The sequence below is a fragment of the Neoarius graeffei genome, chromosome 8 (genome assembly GCF_027579695.1).
Source record: "Neoarius graeffei isolate fNeoGra1 chromosome 8, fNeoGra1.pri, whole genome shotgun sequence".
NCBI lineage: Eukaryota > Metazoa > Chordata > Actinopteri > Siluriformes > Ariidae > Neoarius > Neoarius graeffei.
Window position 1 is genome coordinate 72,489,313 of NC_083576.1, and position 22,536 is coordinate 72,511,848.

Consider the following 22,536-nt stretch of genomic DNA (forward strand, 5'->3'; position numbering starts at 1 on the left):
CTGGACAAGTCGCCAGGTCATCACAGGGCTGACACATAGACACAGACCACCATTCACACTCACATTCACACCTACGGTCAATTTAGAGTCACCAGTTAACCTAACCTGCATGTCTTTGGACTGTGGGGGAAACCGGAGCACCCGGAGGAAACCCACGCGGACACGGGGAGAACATGCAAACTCCGCACAGAAAAACCCTCGCCGGCCACGGGGCTCGAACCCGGACCTTCTTGCTGTGAGGTGACAACGCTAACCACTACACCACCGTGCCGCCCTATTTTGTTGATTTTTTGGGGGGTTTTGTTTACGAGTATTTTTTATTTCGTCCTTGGTTGGTCCAGCAAAATGCTCCGCCATTTTGTTTTTCTCTACTCACAGTATATGAGCTGATATCCTAGTCGTAGAGTCGCCAATCAGAGTGCACGATTGCTCATATCCAGTGAACGTGGACAGAATAAATAGTAATATTCAATACTAATGTCTGTAAACCTTTGATTACATAATCACAACCGAAAGGCAAGGACAAGGAACATAAGCTGTTCAGTACTGAGAGTTACTCGCCTAAAAGCTGTGTGAAACAACCAGGTGTCTGCTTTAAACAGATGGCTTTAGTAGGGGGGGAAGAAAAAGGAGTAAAGAATTCTTGTTCCCACCTGCCCATGTTGACTCGTTGCCATCGACAGGCTAATGCATGCATACTGTCATACGGGGAGGGGGGGGTCGCTGGCAAAGCTGCTTCTGTAGCAATACTGACAGCTTCATCTAACATTGCCCTGGAGTGCCATGGCTTCTGCTCTCAAGGTTACAAATTAATCAAAACATCAATACATAGCGTCAACACAGGTTAAGCTGGAGTGTATTCCCAACTGGAGCGACTATCAATCCGCTCCTTATACATAATGCAACAGAAGCGAGCACCAGAGTCCTCCTTATTAAATAGCTTCTGCTGTGAAACGACATATGGACCTCCTTTTGGAGAAGTGTACACAGCACGTTTTTACTTTCGGAAAGTGTTGCGCAATGCTTTGGTCCTCTCGATATGTTCTCCAACAAGACAACATAATAATGGCAGTTGTCACAGAGTACACACCATGGTTATTACCGAGACCAGTGATGTGAAATAATTGCTTGGCTCATTCGCTTGCCTTTGATGACTATATGTAGCAATATAAGCAATTCTGCCACTCATTGGACCATAAACTGCTTACAATTATTAAATGAACTATGATGCCGTTTGACTCATTAGACATAGAGGGTTATATACACATGACACAAGCATTTAACACTCAAGCACTCAAGTTATTTAATACCAGAGGTGGACAGTAATGAAGTACATTTACTTGAGTACTGCACTTAAGGGCGGCACAGTGGTGTAGTGGTTAGCCTCTACCCTCGCCGGCCACGGGGGCCTTTCTGTGCGGAGTTTGCTTGTTCTCCCCGTGTCCGCGTGGGTTTCCTCCGGGTGCTCCGGTTTCCCCCACAGTCCAAAGACATGCAGGTTAGGTTAACTGGTGACTCTAAATTGACCGTAGGTGTGAATGAGAGTGTGAATGGTTGTCTGTGTCTATGTGTCAGCCCTGTGATGACCTGGCGACTTGTCCAGGGTGTACCCCGCCTTTCGCACGTAGTCAGCTGGGATAGGCTCCAGCTTGCCTGCGACCCTGTAGAACAGGATAAAGCGGCTAGAGATAATGAGATGAGACTTATGACTTTAACTTCACTACATTTGAAAGGCAAATATTGTACTTTTAACTCCACTACATTTCTATCATGGTCCTCGTTACTATGAAGCAGCTTTGAAAGTGGATGTTTTTTCTTTTTTTTTTTCTAAAACGTGATGATTTTTTCACAGGTGACACTGAGACAGCCAATCAGTAATCACTAAGTTAGTTTTTTGTTTCTTTTTTATCAGACATCTAGTTTTTGGGTTTGTTTACCTGACATGTTTCGACGTACGACTGTCGTCTTCCTCAGAGTGTCACCGGATGTTATTGGTGACGCATCTTTTATCAGCTGATGATTCTGAAGGCGTGGCCTTCCTGTCTGGATTGACAGGTCGGTCACGCCTTCTACTGTCAGTTCGTCCCCTGCAAGATGGCACTCCAGGTATGGGAGAGCATGTATCTCGGTTGATGGTCCTTGGGCTTCGCTTACGGATCTCTATGGCCTCCCTGATCCAGCGCTGATGTTTATTATCTTCTGTGCGGATGACTCTGGCATTCCCCCTGACAGTAGAAGGCGTGACCGACCTGTCAATCCAGACAGGAAGGCCACGCCTTTGGAATCATCAGCTGATAAAAGATGCGTCACCAATAACATCCGGTGACACTCTGAGGAAGACGACAGTCATACGTCGAAACATGTCAGGTAAACAAACCCAAAAACTAGATGTCTGATAAAAAAGAAACAAAAAACTAACTATATTTAATATAAGACATAATGAACGTAATCGAAAGAGTAATCACTAAGGTCACGTCACGTCCATAGACTGTATAAAATCAAGTTCAATGATTTCTCAGCAGCGTTATTTGAACACGATCAGTTGACGGCAGAATGGAAGGATGCGGTTCTTCTGGAGAACGCACGCACCCATGGCCCATGAACCCATGTTTCAGTTTTCTGAAAGGATTAAAGATTCATTTCGTTTTAAACGTTTGCTTTGTTTGCCAAAAACGAGCCACATCACGGCCTACAAAAACTCGCCGTCCAACCTGCAGAAGTATATTAAGGTCTGTAAACATTTTATTCCAAGAGAAAGCTTGCAATGATGTTGTCTGTGCTTTTAGAGCTAGCGATAACGTTGCAATAGCTATGCAGCCTGTTTCCATAGCCAAGTTTCCATAGCTTTGTCCACGGCTAACGTTAACACATAGCTAGTTTTGTTTTGATGTCAGATGATGGGCTTGCATTTTTTTTGTCTTGCTTAAAGCAGTGTTGCTGTTGGGCAGTTATTAAGCTCAAGGTATGGATCTGGGATTTAAGCAGGTTGGATTGTCATTTTTATTTTCTGAGCAAGTTGCATTTACAGCGATACCACTGTCTTCCTGATTAACATACACATACACTACCGTTCAAAAGTTTGGGGTCACCCAGACAATTTTGTGTTTTCCATGAAAAGTCACACTTTTATTTACCTTTACCACCATAAGTTGTAAAATGAATAGAAAATATAGTCAAAACGGCGGCACGGTGGTGTAGTGGTTAGCGCTGTCGCCTCACAGCAAGAAGGTCCGGGTTCGAGCCCCATGGCCGGCGAGGGCCTTTCTGTGTGGAGTTTGCATGTTCTCCCCGTGTCCGCGTGGGTTTCCTCCGGGTGCTCCGGTTTCCCCCACAGTCCAAAGACATGCAGGTTAGGTTAACTGGTGGCTCTAAATTGACCGTAGGTGTGAATGTGAGTGTGAATGGTTGTCTGTGTCTATGTGTCAGCCCTGTGATGACCTGGCGACTTGTCCAGGGTGTACCCCGCCTTTCGCACGTAGTCAGCTGGGATAGGCTCCAGCTTGCCTGCGACCCTGTAGAACAGGATAAAGCGGCTAGAGATAATGAGATGAGATATAGTCAAGACATTTTTCTGGCCATTTTGAGCATTTAATCGACCCCACAAATGTGATGCTCCAGAAACTCAATCTGCTCAAAGGAAGGTCAGTTTTATAGCTTCTCTAAAGAGCTAAACTGTTTTCAGCTGTGCTAACATGATTGTACAAGGGTTTTCTCATCATCCATTAGCCTTCTGAGGCAATGAGCAAACACATTGTACCATTAGAACACTGGAGTGAGAGTTGCTGGAAATGGGCCTCTATACACCTATGGAGATATTGCACCAAAAACCAGACATTTGCAGCTAGAACAGTCATTTAGCACATTAGCAATGTATAGAGTGTCTTTCTGATTAGTTTAAAGTGATCTTCATTGAAAAGAACAGTGCTTTTCTTTCAAAAATAAGGAAATTTCAAAGTGACCCCAAACTTTTGAACGGTAGTGTATATGCGTGCAAGAGCTGGGTCAGAACACTACCATGGTGCCTTGTGGGGATGGGTAGGCGTGTTAAAATTAAAAAAAAGAAAAGGAAGAAAATTACAATGGCGCTTTTTTTTTGTCAATTCAGTTGTGTTTCAGGGCGGCACGGTGGTGTAGTGGTTAGCGCTGTCGCCTCACAGCAAGAAGGTCCGGGTTCGAGCCCCATGGCCGGCGAGGGCCTTTCTGTGTGGAGTTTGCATGTTCTCCCCGTGTCCGCGTGGGTTTCCTCCGGGTGCTCCGGTTTCCCCCACAGTCCAAAGACATGCAGGTTAGGTTAACTGGTGACTCTAAATTGAGCGTAGGTGTGAATGTGAGTGTGAATGGTTGTCTGTGTCTATGTGTCAGCCCTGTGATGACCTGGCGACTTGTCCAGGGTGTACCCCGCCTTTCGCCCGTAGTCAGCTGGGATAGGCTCCAGCTTGCCTGCGACCCTGTAGAACAGGATAAAGCGGCTAGAGATAATGAGATGAGATGAGATGTGTTTCATTTTGTAACATTCTACCAGGTGTTTATTCTGCAGGTTCTACAAGTTAGTCAGTAAATCCAGTCGGTTGCTTCAGAGGCATTAGGTTTTGTAAGCGCTGTGGCAATAATACAACAATGCGTTGACAGAAAATGTACTTTTAATTCTTAAGTATTTTGAAAACTTTGGGTTAGGTAGTCTTAAGTAATGAAGTTGGGTACTTTGTCCACCTCTGTTTAATACAGACTTTGATAAGAACTACTTCAGCATGCAGTGGTTGCTCAGTGGTTAGTACTGACTGGAAAGTTGTAAGTTTAAATCCCTTGAGCCTTGGCCATAACCTTTATTTGCTTGGTTAAATTGTAAGTCAAACTGAATTGTAATTGTAAGGATAAAAGCATCTGCGAAATGAATAAACAGAAACTGTAAAATACACTTGGCATGGTGCTCATGTGTTCAGCTTTGAAGAGATATTCGTCATATATAACCCAACAATCTTGTCTGTTTTAATATAAAGCCAAACAAATTAAAAATTAAAAGGTCTGTGTGTTCATGTTCTGTGTGAAACGATATATGAGAGCACCAGGCAAGGCAGTCATAATTCACCTTTTTTTCCCCCCCAGTGCAACTGAAAAAGCAATAAAAACCTCCTGCTTAACGTCAATATTTTTCAATATTCTTAAATGCCAATACCACTCAGTCTCAGCCATAATGTGACACTGTATTCATTATATTTCTCCTATCTCCTGTTTTCTGCAGATGGAAACTGATGTGTGTGACTGACTGAAGATAATAATGAAGGCAGAGTGATACATCTCCGACAGCAACCCGAGCTCCCAGTTTTCTCCATTTTCACACCTGGAAGGATACAGTGACCTTCACGTATGCTGCCAGCTCGACAAGCTTGCACCAGGTAAACTGAAAGGTTGTTCCTGGTTGCCAAGGACAACACAAAGAGAGCAGTGCGTCGGAGAGACTTGGCGTCAAAAACAGCCCATTGCTGTGGCAACAAATGACAGTGTATTTGTGAAGTTAACAGCATTAACCCAACACTCCATACGAACTAATCTGCTGAGGAGAAAAGGGCCAGGATGAAAGAACTGCTCTTTGCTTTTTGTCTCTTTGCGGGACTTGCAGTGACTGGCTCTGTTCATGCGTCTGAGTGGACCGGGGCATGTCAGAATCTGTGCAGATGTGGAATCCAACCTTGGTTTTCTCCTTTATCCATTTATATGGAGGCTTTAACTGTGGACTGTGATGACCTGGGAATTTTCTCTCTTCCAGAAAACCTTCCCTCTGATACACAAGTGCTCCTGGCACAGAGCAACAACATTGTCAACATTGAAAAACCTTTGAATTATTTAGTTAACTTAACAGAAGTGAATCTCTCTCAGAACAATATATCTTCTCTTAGTGACCTCTATCTAGGTCACCTTCCTCAGCTTTCATCCTTGCACTTGGAAGAGAACCGAATAACCAGCCTTCACAACAACTGTCTCGTGCACCTACCAAACCTTCAAGAGCTTTATGTCAACCACAACCTACTCTCGCTGATCAGTCCCAGGGCTTTTCAAGGTCTCAACAATCTTTTGCGTCTCCATCTCAACTCAAACCAACTGACGGTGATCAGACCAGAGTGGTTTCAAGCGCTCAACCAACTGGAGATATTGATGATAGGAGAAAATCCCATTTCCCAAATACAAGATATGAATTTCCAACCCTTGAGTAATCTTCGTAGTCTTGTCCTGGCAAGGATGAACCTCAGTGAAATACCTGATAATGCTCTGGTTGGTCTCCATAAATTGGAGAGCATCTCGTTCTATGAAAATAAGTTTGCAAAGGTGCCTCAGGTGGCACTCAGAAAAGTCCCAAGTCTCAAGTTTCTGGATCTCAATAAGAATCCGATTGAGAGAATTAATCGCGGAGACTTTGCAGATATGATGCATATGAAAGAACTGGGTATCAACAGCATGCCAGATCTGGTTGCGATTGACAGCTTTGCTGTTTCCAACTTGCCTGAACTTACAAAGATTGAGGCCACCAACAACCCCAGACTGTCTTATATCCATCCCAATGCATTTTATAACCTGCCCAGGCTTGAGACACTGATGCTAAATGATAATGCCCTCAGTGCACTTCACCGTGTTACAGTCGAGTCCTTGCCCAGCCTACAGGAAGTAAGTTTGCACTCCAATCCAATTTACTGTGACTGCGTTGTCCGTTGGATCAATATGAACAAGATCAAGTTTCGTTTCATGGAGGCCGACGCTCTCCTGTGCACGGGACCTCCAGAGTTCGAAGGTCGCCATGTCCGGCACATACAATTCCGTGAAATGATGGACACCTGCCTCCCAGTTATCTCTCCAGAAAGCTTTCCAGAACATATCAGTGTGGATGGAGGTCGCTTGGTGTCATTTCACTGTCGGTCATTTGCAGAACCAAATCCGGAGATCTACTGGATCACCCCTTCAGGAGAAAAAATCCTACCAAGAATGTCTTCAAGCAAGTATTTGGTGCATCCTGAGGGAACGCTGGACATATTTAACATTTCTGAGAATGAGGCAGGTCAATACACCTGTGTAGCCCATAATCTCATAGGGGCAGATATGAAGTCTGTTGTAATGGTAGTGAATGGGTACTATCCAGAACCTTTAAATGGATCTTTGGATGTACAAATTGATGTGATACAACCACATTTTGCAAAAATATCTTGGGTACCACCGAAGAGTAGCTTTGTGTCAAATATCAAATGGTCCACCGCGTCTTTGCGCTTCACAGCTCGTGTACCATCTGACATAAAAATGTTCAACCTGACACACTTGCAGCCAATGACACAGTATGAAGTATGTGTAGAAATTACAGACCTGCAAAGGGGGCATTTACAAAATTGCTTTAATGTCAGTACACCTGAGCAAGCTGCTCCAGTGAGCAAATCTAACAAGAGCAAAGTGGTGATGATCAATGCCATTGGTCTGCTTTTGATAGCATCTGCTGTGACATGTTCACTCATATACAAGTCTCTGAAGAGTGATTATCTTTACAGACGGTTAAGTAATCAACAAACAGGGACACCAGAGGGTCCCAGTCCCTGCTCCTCTTCCAACTTCATGCAGCATTTGAGGTCTGAAGTGGATAGCGATGTTTTGGACTTGAATAAAACCATTTAAGAAAATCTTTTCGAAAAAAAAAGGTGGGATACAATGGACACAATCCTGTGTGACTCAACATCCCACTTTCTGAGTTTCTGCTGGAATAGCGCAGAAGGAAATCAGAGACAAATCAGGAGTCATCGTACCTCCCAGAGAGTTTTGTGACATTGTCTCAACTCAAGACCTCCTTTAGTGTAAATGTCACATGTGGGAATCAATATCCTCCAGACTGGGCCGCCTTGAGAGCACTGTTCCTTCAGGCAAGATCAAGGCACAGAACATGAAAGGTTGTGTCCAGATGCCTGACTGTTCATGTATAATGCAACTCCACAGTGGCTTTTGTTTCTATTGTGGGCTTGTAGCAATACTCTTTGCTTTGTCTCAGTGGGAAAGTAAACAAAGTAAACTTTACAATCCACTATGTTCATAGAGTAGATCACAACACGATGTACATTACTTTGTGGAAAAAAAAAAACATTTATACAAAAAAACCCCTGTGAACTAGACTTTTTTCTGTTTTTTTGTTTGTTTTTTAATCAAGACTCATCTCACCATTTAACCAGCTTAAAAAACAAACAAACCATGATCATCCATTTTTTCTACCATATTCTTTATCAATTGTTGCCAGGTTTGTTGCCTTTTTAAACACAGTACAAATTAGATGCTTGCTTAAAAAACTCAGTATATAGAATATGCAATCTTAACACCACACAGCACAAACACACATCAAATGTCTTTGAAGAAAAATGGCTTTAGCTCCTATCTTGTGGTTGTGGGTTTATTGATGGCTTCATGTGCATGGCTGACGACTGGAGATGTATAAAAGTGGAGGAGGTAGAAAGGAAATAGGAGCTATCACAGAACTTATTGACGTCAAATTGCATTATATTCTTTTTCATTAAAAATCCAATATGAAATCCCAATCGCCAAACACCCACAGGTGATGAATCACCGTCACAATGCGAATGATGTGGGGGATTTATCAGGCAGCCGTGGTTATATATCACCGGAGGGGTTTCAGCACCACGGACAGGGCTTTTAGAGCTCGGCTATTTGTCATAGACGCAGAAGCTAAAGCATGAATCATCAGAGCGGGAGGTAGTGGATAGGTCAGCAGGAACACGGTGCAGCTGGACTCGACTTCCTCCTGTGACCCTGCTGAGGCTGATCACCCTTATGGACATAGCTCAGCAAGTCGGATGCTCATTTGTCAGGACTCGCACTGAGCATGGGCAGGACAGTTAACGAGGTAAAATAGCTGTGTGGCATAAAAAAAAAATACACACTTGAGGTTCTTCTCTGCATGGGTGGAGTTAGGTTATGTTGCCTTCAATCTGTAAATACAGCAATCAATACCAGTAATTCAAAAAAGTCTTTAACTAGATGACTAGTAGTCTTAGTTAAACTCTATCGTTAAAGCAAAAACTATTTCAGGACATTATTATTTTACATTATTAGTTTGAAGGCAGCACGGCAGTGTAGTGGTTAGCACTATCGCCTCACAGCAAGAAGGTTCTGGGTTCGAGCCCAGTGACCGACAGAGGCCTTTCTGTGCGGAGTTTGCATGTTCTCCCCGTGTCCGCATGGGTTTCCTCCGGGTGCTCCGGTTTCCCCCACAGTCCAAAGGCATGCAGGTTAGGTTAACTGGTGGCTCTAAATTGACCGTAGGTGTGTGTGAGAGTGTGAATGGTTGTTTGTCTCTGTGTGTCAGCCCTGCAATGACCTGGCGACTTATCCAGGGTATACCCCGCCTTTCGCCCGTAGTCAGCTGGGATAGGCTCCAGCTTGCCTGCGACCCTGTAGAACAGGATAAGTGGCTACAGATAATGGATGGGTGGATGGATGGAATTTACACCACCGTGGTGTAAGTGGTTAGCACAGTCGCCTCACAGCAAGAAGGTTCTGGGTTCGAGCCCAGCGGCTGGTGAGGGTCTTTCTGTGTGGAGTTTGCATGTTCTCCCCATGTCTGCCTAGGTTTCCTCCGGGTGCTCCGGTTTCCCACAGTCCAAAGGCATGCAGGTTAGGCTAATTGGTGGCTCTAAATTGACCGTAGGTGTGAATGTGAGTGTGAATGGTTGTTTGTCTATGTATGTCAGCCCTGCGATGACCTGGTGACTTATCCAGGGTGTACCCCAACTCTCGCCCATAGTCAGCTGGGATAGGCTCCAGCTTGCCTGTGACTCTGTACAGGATAAGTGGTTACAGATAATGGATGGATGGATTATTAGTTTTATTTGTGCAGCAAAGATCAGGTCAAACCACACTTTAACTGTAGAAATGGCTATGTTACAGGTCAAAACATTTCAACCTAGGAGATTTTTTTTTTTTTACCTGGGTTAAAATTTTTAACCTAGTTCATAATTTCCAATGTACGTAAAATTTTAGATGATGTAAGATTCTTAAAATGGATTTTCCATCACTTCTTTTGTCTCTCTTTCTTGCACCCACTTCTCTCCATCTATACCTACGAAGTAGTTCCTCTAGTCTGTCTGTCTATTCCTATCTACCTAATTAGTATTTTAAAAAAAAAATAGCTTTCTTCATACTTAACCAGGATTCAAACGCAGACCTTCTGATTCTTAACCCAACACCGTACCCACTAGACTGGCAACAACTGCAATGGATGACATGATATGTATTTTGAATTGATTAATGAGCCCAGTCTTCTTACATCATCAAGTAGTTTAAAATACAAAATCTTTCCAAATCCTAATCCAAATCTATCCATTATCTGTAGCCACTTATCCTATACAGGATCACAGGCAAGCTGGAGCCTATCCCAGATGACTATGGGCGAGAGGCGGGGTATACCCTGGACAGGTCATCACAGGGCTGACACATAGAGACAAACAACCATTCACACCTACAGTCAATTTAGAGCCACCAACTAGCCTAACCAGCATGTCTTTGGACTGTGGGGGAAACCGGAGCACCCGCACACAGACATGGGGAGAACATGCAAAACACGCAGAAAGGCCCCCCGTCAGCCACTGGGCTCGAACCAAGAACCTTCTTGTTGTGAGGCGACAGCACTAACCACTACACCACCCCCTAACCCAAATCCTAACCCTAGATATAGTAAGTCTCCCAAGTACAAGTAACAAATTTTGAACTGGGTTAAAAATTCTAACCGATTGAAAAATTCCACCTGACCTGTAACAGCAACATTTAATCTGAAATATTTTTAGGCTCACAAATTATTTTAACCTGCTATTTTTAAGGTCTGCCTCACTGTTTTTGCCCACTACCCCAACTTTAACATGCTCATATGACAACTAGTGAATGTATTCACTGACTAATGAACGAGTATGTGCCAGCTTATATCACTCCATAAAAGCAGTGTTGAAAAAGGTTATAACAACACTTCAATAAAATTAAGTACAAACAACTGTGAGGTCCATTAGTTCATTTATTTGTGTCATGACATGAACGTCAATATTGGGTTTTCGGGGGGAGGATGTTCCCCTAGTTTTCTCCCTAATTTAGATATGTCCCACCCACTAGATAGGTCTCCCCCCTCACACAACAGCTACCAACCAGGGAGGGTGTAATTTCATCACTTCATCACGATGTCAGACGACTGCTTTTTTTTTTTAATTGCTGCTGATGCAATGTTTGCGTGCAGCAAAACACACTCTGAGTACAGTGCTATCCACCCACTTCCGTATGCATGAGCTCACAGACGCCTATGATTGGCTAGCATTGCTGTAATTGACAGGGGAGAGAGGGTATGCCACCCCTCACTGAGACCACAGACCAATCTTTCTCTCCTGGGCTCCTGCCCATGGATGCATCGGGATTCAAACTAGTGATCTCTGGAGGACAGGGTGAATGCGTTTTCTTTTGCTCCACTCAGGAGCCTTCAATAATGAATTTTCAAGGAGGTCTTTGAACTGTTCTTGGGGAAGCCATGGCCTAATGGTTAGAGAAGCAAATTTGGGACCAAAAGGTTGACAGTTCAATTCCCTAGACTGGCAGGAATGGCTGAAGTGCCCTTGAGCAAGGCACCTAACCCCAATTGCTCCCCAGGTTGCTTTGGGTATGTTGTATGTCGCTCTGGATAAGAGCATCTGCTAAAAGGCATTAATGTAATGTTCTTTTTCTGTGTGATTGTACAACGTACATCTTTAATAGAAAAAAAAACAAACAAGAATTTGGTGCACAATGTTTAATTTACTTTGGGTCTTCTAAAAACCTACACAGAGTCGAAGATTTTATATATATATATATATATATATATATATATATATATATATATACACACATACACACACACACATGCGCAGCACACCTAATATTTGGTTAAATATCCCTGAGCAAGTTTCACCTTGACCAGACACTTTTGATAGACATTGACAACCCTCTGGCAGAATTATGGTTGAATATTTTACCAGTTCTGCCAAGAAGAGTGGTGGAGTTCAAATAAAGTTGTGTGTTTCTTGGCACAGACCCAACTTTTAAGCACAGTCCACATAGTTCTTGCTTTAAACTTAATGTTAGCCTGCTTTATCTATTCTAGAACCAGCATTGATGTCTGTTTGGGATCATTGTCCTGTTCGGATACCCAACTGTGTCCGAGTGTCTGATATTTTGAAGTTATGCTGAAGAATTCTGAGGTATTCCCGGGTTCCTGACCATTTGAACCATTTTCCTCACAGCTGAGGGTGACGGTTTGGGTCTTCTTCCAGCAAAGTGGCTTGGCAAAGTGGCTAAATCGCTCAATAACTTGTACTTACATACTGTTGTTTGAACTGAAGATCTTGGAGTCTAAAGTTGTTTAGAAATGGCTCCAAGAGACATTCCTGAGTTGTGTAAATCTGTGATCCTCTTTCTCAGATCTGCACTGAGCTCCTTGGACTGTATGTTGGTTAATCCAATGGTGCTGTCAAACAAAACCTTTCTATTTTGGCACACAGAAGCTACCAGCTGCTGCCAATCGTTGTCACTAACAGGAAGTTAAGGCTTGGCTTTGGCAAATTAAAAAACATTTTGGAACTTTCAGCACCACTGAATTAATAATCTAATTGAGTGTATTATATAATAATAATTTTGACCTTGTGTTGATTACTGAAAACCCAAAATAAATTCAAACTTGTGCACCAAATAATTTTTTTTCTATTAAACATGCATGTGTACAATCATTCTGACACAGACAAAGAACAGTTCAAAGAAATCATTGAAAGCCCAATATTGCCATGATATTCACAATGCTGTTCATGTCCACGTATGTAAACTTCTGGCTACAACTGTATATATAAAGCTGAAACTTTAATAACACCAAAGCCTATTATTTAAAAAGTGATAAAAGCACCGTCAGATTGTCTGTTCTTGGAAACGAACCATACACCCCAATACACAATCAAAGCTCTGGTTTTCAATTCAGCACACACTCAACAAGGGTCCATCTTGAGTCTAGTTGATTTGCCAATATGCTGTAGTCATTAGTATGACACACTGTGTATATGATATGTGAAATCTTGAGATTTAATTAGCAGCTGATAATATGTGAATGAAAACATCTTTTAATGATATAAGAACCATTCACTTTGATTTATTTGCTTCTCAAATGGGAGTATTAAAGTGATATGTAATTATGTTCATTATATTCTTTAGTGTATAACTGGATCACAAATTCAGCAAGTCTAGTGTAAACCATGGGTGAATAAAAATAAAGAATTCTTGGGTTTTTTTTTTAAGGAAATGTACAACTGTACATGGTGAACTATAGTGACAGAAAGGTGACACCTTTGACAAACGTCTTACAGTAAAATCTAAAAAAATAACCCACATGCAACCTAAGGGCAAGATTTCACATGAACTCTGTATGGTACCAGTCAAAAGATAGGACACACCGACTCGTACTCTATTTTCACCATTTTCTACATTGTAAAACAATATTGAAAGCCTTTTAACTATGAAATAACAAATGGAACATATAGGGAGTTATGTGGTAAACAAAAAAGTGGCACAAACTATTGTCATTATCTTAACCAGCTTCATGAGGCAGTCACCTGGAATGCTTTTCAATTAACTGGTGTGCCTTGTCAAAAGTGAATTAGTGCAATTTCCTGCCTTCTTAATGCGTTTGAGATCAAACAGTAATTATTCTATCCACATTCACTGGATATGAGCAATCACGCGCTCTGATTAGCTACTCTACTACTAAGCTATCAGCTCATATACTGTGAGTAGAGAAAAACAAAATGGCGGAGTGTGTTGCTGAACCAACCAAGGACGAAATAAAAACTACTCAAAAACAAAACCTCAAAAAATTGTCATCAAGTATTAAAAAAAAAAAAAAACAGAAATAGCTCAAAGAATATAGTGTGGTGTGTGTGTGTGGGGGGTTTCCTCCCAATATCTCCTGTTCCACACTCTAGCCCAGTCGGTGACAGTAATGCACCTTTAAATTGGTTTGCCAACTGCTAAAATACCCTAAAGAATAATAATAAGAAACCCCCGAAAATACAAAAAAGCAACAAAATATGGAATAAGTGTTGCCAGGCAAAACAAACCTCACCTGGTAGCACTTATGATGAATATGAAGGAAGATATCATGAAAAAAATAGGTATCCTATGGGTACTGCTTATAAATAAAATTGTTTTCTGATACCATGTCCATACAGTAAAAAAATAAAAATAAAAAAATAATATATATATATATATATATATATATATATATATATATATATACACATACATACATACACACACACACAGTTAGGTCCATATATATTTGGACACTGACACAATTTTTTTTTTTACCTGTTTACTGAAACATATTCAAGTTATAGTTATATAATGGACATGGACATAAAGTCCAGACTTTCAGCTTTCATTTGAGGGTATCCACATTAAAATTGGATGAAGGGTTTAGGAGTTTCAGCTCCTTAACATGTGCCACCCTGTTTTTAAAGGGACCAAAAGTAATTGGACAGTTGACTCAAAGGCTATTTCATGGGCAGGTGTGGGCAATTCCTTCATTATGTCATTCTCAATTAAGCAGATAAAAGGCCTGGAGTTGATTTGAGGTGTGGTGCTTGCATTTGGAAGATTTTGCTGTGAAGAAAACATGCGGTCAAAGGAGCTCTCCATGCAGGTGAAACAAGCCATCCTTAAGCTGTGAAAACAGAAAAAACCCATCTGAGAAATTGCTACAATATTAGGAGTGGCAAAATCTACAGTTTGGTACATCCTGAGAAAGAAAGAAAGCACTGGTGAACTCATCAGTGCAAAAAGACCTGGATGCCCATAGAAGACAACAGTAGTGGATGATCGCAGAATAATTTCCATGTTGAAGAGAAACCCCTTCACAACAGCCAACCAAGTGAACAACACTCTCCAGGAGGTAGGCATATCAATATCCAAATCTACCATAAAGAGAAGACTGCATGAAAGTAAATACAGAGGGTTCACGGCACGGTGCAAGCCACTCATAAGCCTCAAGAATAAAAAGGCTAGATTGGACTTTGCTAAAAAACATCTAAAAAAGCCAGCACAGTTCTGGAAGAACATTCTTTGGACAGATGAAACCAAGATCAACCTCTACTAGAATGATGGAAAGAAAAAAGTATGGCGAAGGCGTGGTACAGCTCATGATCCAAAGCATACCACATCATCTGTAAAACACGGCGGAGGCAGTGTGATGGCTTGGGCATGCATGGCTGCAAGTGGCACTGGGTCACTAGTGTTTATTGATGATGTGACACAGGACAGAAGCAGCCGGATGAATTCTGAGGTATTCAGAGACATACTGTGTGTTCAAATCCAGCCAAATGCAGCCAAACTGATTGGTCAGCGTTTCATAATACAGATGGACAATGACCCAAAACATAAAGCCAAAGCAACCCAGGAGTTTATTAAAGCAAAGAAGTGGAATATTCTTGAATGGCCAAGTCAGTCACCTGATCTCAACCCAATTGAGCATGCATTTCACTTGTTAAAGACTAAACTTCAGACAGAAAGGCCCACAAACAAACAGCAAGTGAAAACCGCTGCAGTAAAGGCCTGGCAGAGCATTAAAAAGGAGGAAACACAGCGTCTGGTGATGTCCATGAGTTCAAGACTTCAGGCAGTCATTGCCAACGAAGGGTTTTCAACCAAATATTAGAAATGAACATTTTATTTACAATTATTTAATTTGTCCAATTACTTTTGAGCCCCTGAAATGAAGGGATTGTGTTTAAAAATGCTTTAGTTCCTCACATTTTTATGCAATCGTTTTGCTCAACCCACTGAATTAAAGCTGAAAGTCTGAACTTCAACTGCATCTGAATTGTTTTGTTCAAAATTCATTGTGGTAATGTACAGAACCAAAATTAGAAAAATGTTGTCTCTGTCCAAATATTTATGGACCTAACTCCCTGTGTGTGTGTGTGTGTGTGTATATATATGAGGCAGTAGCCACAAAAATGAAGCGTAATCCAAAAATGAACAATTTAAATTTCAGAGAAGTAAAATATACCAAGTGTCTTTACTTTATATTATTCTACTCTTACAGTTGTCAAAACTGAAACCTCTGAACCGAGGCTGACACACACACGCTGTCGCCATGACCCAAACTCTTATTTCCTGGAAATGGCCCGGCGCTCGAGCTCAGTGGAACGCACTTTCCCTCTGTAATAAGCATAAACATGTCTGAAAGCGATTTCTTTAGCCTAGTCCATTTATTTCAAATAGTGAACCGAATTATATACACTCACTGGCCATTTTAATCGCAAAACGTGTATGCACATGCCCAGTGTGCAATCGTTACATTTACATTCTTCCAGCACGATGACGTAATGGCTAGCGCCTCTATATGAGACAGCCACAACAAAAATCATTTTGACCTTTTTGGTGACTTTGACCGGATGACCCTCACAATGTTGGAGGTTCTATTCGAGACCAACGCCCATCTATCCTGAAAGTTTCATGAAGATTGATCCAGCCGTTTTCCCGTAATATTGTTAACAAAAAAACAAAGAAACCCAACTGAAAATAATACCTCGCCCCGCTACGGAGTAAGCGGGGCGAGGTAATAAAAGTATTTGATGGTAAGAATGTATCTTTTTTATTTTTCAAGAAATATTATTATTGCATTTTTCACAAATTGCTCCTGTCATTTCGCCGGTTTGTTTACATTCTAAGCGGAAATGATTTTGTCGGATGTTTTGTATAAAGTTTTTATTTATCAAATTTGCAAAAATTAAAAATAAAAATGCTCCGTTTCTCAAAATCCAGTGAATGTGGATAGAAAAACAGCAGTTATTCCACTCAATCTTGTCATACATGCCTTATAGCCAACCTGATGCTACGCGCCTCATCAGCTATCAGCTCATGTACGACTTGATTTTGTGGAATAACTGTTAAATAGTAAATAATAAAAATACACTAAATAGCCCTATTCCACAACTGTATTAATCCATATTACATCAAGAACCGCTCAACTAAGTAAAGAGTAACGACATCCATCATTACTTTAAGACATGAAGTGTCTTTTAATGAATAAAAATACAGAAAATGTTGAATTAGAAGGTGTGCGCAAACTTTTGACTGGTACTATATATAAAATACTGGACCAAACTGGCTGCAAAATCTAAAAATAAAAATCCTGAAATGACTCCTATAGCAGAACCCTGACATATAATTATCTCTCATTTCTCTGTTCATACTGGTCATATCAGTGTGAAGGATTACACATCGCATAGGATACATCAGAGTGAAATAGCAGGACACACCATTTTACTTCCCCTGCCTTGGCTGCTTTAAATGTCTTCTGCTAAAAAACACGACATGGAGGTGACAGCACTAACGTGGAGTGATCTCATGAACTGAGATGCTCTGGCTGCACCGATATCTTAGCAGGAGTCAATGCCAAACAAGACAAGGACAAAATCTTCTGTTAATAATGACATCCATTTTCATTTCACGAATCATGATCATGACTAGCAGTCGTTTCCTTGTCAACAGTCTGTGTATATATATATATATATATATATATATATATATATATAAAATAACAGCAGGAAATATCCTTATATATTAATTTCCTAAATGGTGAATTCAGTCGTACATACAGTATCTAACATGCAGGAGATGCATCAGTGAGAGAGAAGAGAAAAATAAATGAGAGCACACACTCTGTTGTGAGGCTTGATATTACATGCCCTTCACGAGATCCATCAAGCTGCAGTCAATCTTTTGAAAGAAAGGATGAGAAATTCCTGGACTGCCCTTTTCACAGCAGCAGCATCAGAAAGCCAGTGCTTAATGCTCCACTGGGACTGCACATTTCGTAATGAATAATTTACCTTTTCCTAATGACCCTGCGAGACGGTTCGTTTAAGCGGTGCCTTTCGCTCTGAGCGAGGTGATTAGAGTCAGGAGCCAAGGTGAGAAAGCTAGATTAGAGGAAATTAGTGCAGTTCAGACAACGGTTACTGGAAGCTGCCTGGCAGGTGCGACTGAACTATTCAGGTATTGCCATGAAATAGTGCCTGTGGAGAACAGCTTTAGATTGTTCCACAGGAAAAGAACTTAAGGGTAATTTACCGTGACCAGTGATTTGTACTGGAATTTGCGTTTTATGTGCCTGGCACAAGAAATGGTCCTTAATGCCAATTTGTCTATTTGTGTAAACTGACAACATAAACACTATTAACATCTTTGTGAAATATCTGCCCTTATGCTGTAGCTACTTCATCAGCCAGTCGACGACTCGGCCAGCATTAGGGTTTGATTAATGATGACCATATATGAGCAATAAAATGGACAAAAAAAAAAAAAGATTACTTTCTTTGTCGAATCAGTGGGGGTGGACGGATAAACTGCATTAAATCAGCTTATAAAACACGATAAATACAGGAAGCAAGTGTCCGCTTTCAAAAAATTACTTCTATTCCAATATTTACGTCAGTATAACTTGCAAAAATACAAGTGCTCTGAAATGGAATGAGGAATAAAAACGAAAACTACATTCTCCTCAAAACAAAATAGCATTCAAAGCAAATCAGTTGTAATGCGCTGTAAGAGAAACTTTTATTTGAAATCTCGAAACTCGTACTTTTATGTCTTACCTCAAACCTCCAAAATGTTTTTGGATCAACATCACACTTGATTTCACTCAGTGTGCCATTTTCCATGAGCTGTGCAGAACAGATTTTATTCTATCCACATTCACTGGATATGAGCAATCGTGCACTGTGATTGGCTACTCTACTACTAGGATATCAGCTCATATACCGTGAGTAGGGAAAAACAAAATGGCAGAGCGAGTTACTGAACCAACCGAGGATGAAATAAAAACTCTATTCAAAAACAAAAAAAACCCAAAAATTGCTATCAAGTATTTGAAAGAAACAGAAATAGCTAAAAGAACATAGCCATCCCCCCATATCTCCTGGTCCATGCTCCAGCCCAGTCGGTGGCAGTAATGCACCTTTAAATTGGTTTGCCAACCACCAAAAAACTCTGAAGAAGAAGAAGAAACAAACCCCACAAAAAATACAAAAAAAGCGCAACAAAATGTGGAAAGAAAATATTTGATGGTAAGAACGTATCTTTTTTTATTTTTCAATAATTATTATCATCGCATTTTTCACAAATCGCTACTGTCATTTCGGCAGTTTGTTTACATTTTAAGCAGAAATTATTTTGTCAGACATTTTGTATAAAGTTTTTATTGATTGAATTTGAAAAAAAAAATGCTGTTTCTCAAAATCCAGTGAATGTGGATAGAATAAAACAGTTATTCCACTCAATCTTGTCATACATGGCTTATAGACAACTCGGGGCTACGCGCCTCATCGGCTATCAGCTCATGTACGACTTGATTTCGTGGAATAACTGTTAAATATACCTTTCTGGCTTCAGTTCAAGGTATAGAAAAGTCACATGAACTTCACGTATGTGAAAGGTCTCAAGATGTCAAACTTACACGTTATGCTGCACCCAATTTTCACATATAGTGCATGTGTTTTTATTTTTCATGTCATCATCATCATCATCACGCAATGTTAATTTAATTTCACATATTCATGTTTCACCTGTAGGGCTTGACTCAGATGTGATTTTCTCACATGAATAAATCTTTTCCACATGACTGCGTGTTTGTTCATATGATGTCACGTTTCCCTATTGTAAATTGATGTATGTGCAATTTCCGAGCATCACGCTGAAACGCACGTTCACATGCAACCACATTTGGTTCGTACAATCACGTGGGAAAAAAAAAAAGCTGTATGGTCATGTGAAATGTACGTGCTTTTTCTGTAAGGAAAATTAAACTTAATATCAAGGTTTTCTCAACATTTATGACTGTCTGTCTTAAGATGTGCTGTTTATTCGTTTCATCATGTGAACAAAACTGGCTGGTAGGATTTGACCCGTCTGTAGCAAAGGAGTTGACAAAGTATGATGTAGGGATGTAGAGCTCTGCTGCCTAAGAGATTCTGTCTCACAGATATCCGGGAGATTCTGCCTCACGGATGTTCTGTACTGAAGGAGGTTGAATTGACAAAGTATAATCTAGGAATGTAGACATTCCATTCCATTAAACTGCATGGCATTTAGCAGATGCTCTTATCCAGACCGACGTGCAACGAGTGCAAAAGTCAGGTACACAAAGTGCTGAACTTCTAGACAAAAAAACTCTAATGCCAACTGAACAAGTGACAGAATAACACTTTGTGTAATATTCTGTTGAAGTATCAATACTCAAACAGCCAAGGAAACAAACCAACCATATAAAGTACAACTAAATAGAGAATGCAGTTAGCCCCAGGCTAGACCGTACACAGCCTGGGTTGGTTTAGACCAAAACGCAGTTACACAGTGCTCACGGAAGCAGGGCAGAGGTGCAGCCTGAAGAGGTGAGTCTTGACTCTGCGACTGAAGGTGGTCAAGGAGTCGGCAGTTCTGACCTCAATGGGAAGGTCATTCCACCAATGGGGAACCAGGACAGACAGCAGTCTTAAGCAGGCTGGACAGGAGTGGAGAGGAGGAGAGACCAGATGACCAAGTAGTAGTAGAGCACAGGGATCTGGCTGGTGTCTAGGGGTGGATCAGGCTCTGGAGGTATGCTGGACCTAACCCCTTGAGAGCCTGGTAAGCGAGCACCAATGTCTTAAATTTGATGCGAGCTGCGATAGGTAACCAGTGCAGGTTGGCAAGCAGAGGGGGGACATGGGAAGAACGAGGGAGGTTCTAGACCAGGCGAGCTGCAGCGTTCTGGATGGCAGAAGCTGGAAGGCCAGCAAGACCTCTGCTGCATAAGAGATTCTGCCTCATGGATATCTGGGAGAAACAGACCTCTGCTGCCTAAAACTGGCAGTCTTGTATCTAAGGCATAAAGACTAACTAAGGAATCTTGGCAAATGAAATGCTTTGTGATGTGGTGTTCTTGGCCTCAATGTCTTCGATTACTTTTTGATATTGAGACCCTTTTGAGGGCTTCACCTTCACTTCTACCCTAGCCTAAACTGCTATTTATGCTTGTTGCCATGGTGACACTCTATGACTTGCATCCGTTAATAATTGTTGGATGGATCGATCTATATCCGTGGTGTAACAGGATAAAAAGTAAAAACAAGAAGACAGAGTATGAAAAAATCCTTTTTTTCAAAAATCCAAGATAGCAAAAGGCACCAGTTCACATGTTGCTTGATATGGATATGAAGTTGCATGAAGATATCTTCAGTAGTTTTAAAGATACGGCCCAGAAACAAAAACATGACCGGACGGACAGCTGGACAGACAGACGGACGGAACCCGTAACATCACCTTGTTAACACGTATACCAACTTTCAAATCCGTATCATGAATAGTTTTGGATATCTCATCTCATCTCATTATCTGTAGCCGCTTTATCCTGTTCTACAGGGTCGCAGGCAAGCTGGAGCCTATCCCAGCTGACTACGGGCGAAAGGCGGGGTACACCCTGGACAAGTCGCCAGGTCATCACAGGGCTGACACATAGACACAGACAACCATTCACACTCACATTCACACCTACGGTCAATTTAGAGTCACCAGTTAACCTAACCTGCATGTCTTTGGACTGTGGGGGAAACCGGAGCACCTGGAGGAAACCCACGCGGACACGGGGAGAACATGCAAACTCCGCACAGAAAGGCCCTCGCCGGCCACGGGGCTTGAACCTAGACCTTCTTGCTGTGAGGCGACAGCGCTGACCACTACACCACCGTGCCGCCCTAGTTTTGGATATATGCTCCGGAAACGAACACTGCTCTTAGAAACTAAGTCAAAATGTATTTTTATGTAAAAATTTGAAAAATACTTTTTTTTCAAAAATCCAAAATAGCAAAAGGCACCAGTTCACATGTTGCTTGATATGCATACAAAGTTTCCTGAAGATATCTTCAGTAGTTTTAAAGATATGGCCCGGAAACGAAAATGTGACCGGACGGATGGACGGAACCCGTTTCTATATCCCCCACCCAACTTCGTTTGGGTGGGGGATAATTAACAGTGATATTCAAATTCTTCCATGTTTCAAGGAAATCCATTTATTTATTTTTTGTCTTTTTATTTACATTTATGGCATTTTGGAGCTTACGCCCTTATCCAGAGTGACTTACATTTATATCATTTATACAACTGAGCAGTTGAGGGTTAAGGGCCTTGCTCAAGGGCCCCTCAGTGGCTACGTGGCAGTGCTGGGATTTGAACTCTCAACCAGAAGTCCAATGTCTTAACCACATTTTAAAACACACACACGTGTGTGTGTGTGTGTTTCTCCTTCTTCAAACACACACACATATATATCACTACAATTTATTTCCTAGTAATAACTGGCTTCACTCTCCCTGCTTACGACGCCTGATTCGTCTCCATCACTGCACCAGGAACATCGAGATTGTTCAAGAGTTAAATGAAATTCATTTTTTTTTTAGTACTCTCTCAGAT

At 41.4% G+C, this 22,536-nt stretch overlaps 2 protein-coding genes across 3 annotated transcripts in view; one reads left to right on the top strand and one right to left on the bottom strand.

Annotated features, from left to right (window-relative positions):
* immp2l (inner mitochondrial membrane peptidase subunit 2) overlaps nucleotides 1–22,536 on the bottom strand; it is a 337,482-nt gene that overhangs the window by 63,559 nt on the left and 251,387 nt on the right. The gene's annotated exons all lie outside the window — the stretch shown is intronic.
* On the top strand, nucleotides 5,353–7,647 carry lrrn3a (leucine rich repeat neuronal 3a). Its single transcript, XM_060928202.1, has one exon. The coding sequence runs from the start codon at nucleotides 5,572–5,574 to the stop codon at nucleotides 7,645–7,647; it is 2,076 nt and encodes a 691-aa protein (XP_060784185.1). The 5' UTR covers nucleotides 5,353–5,571.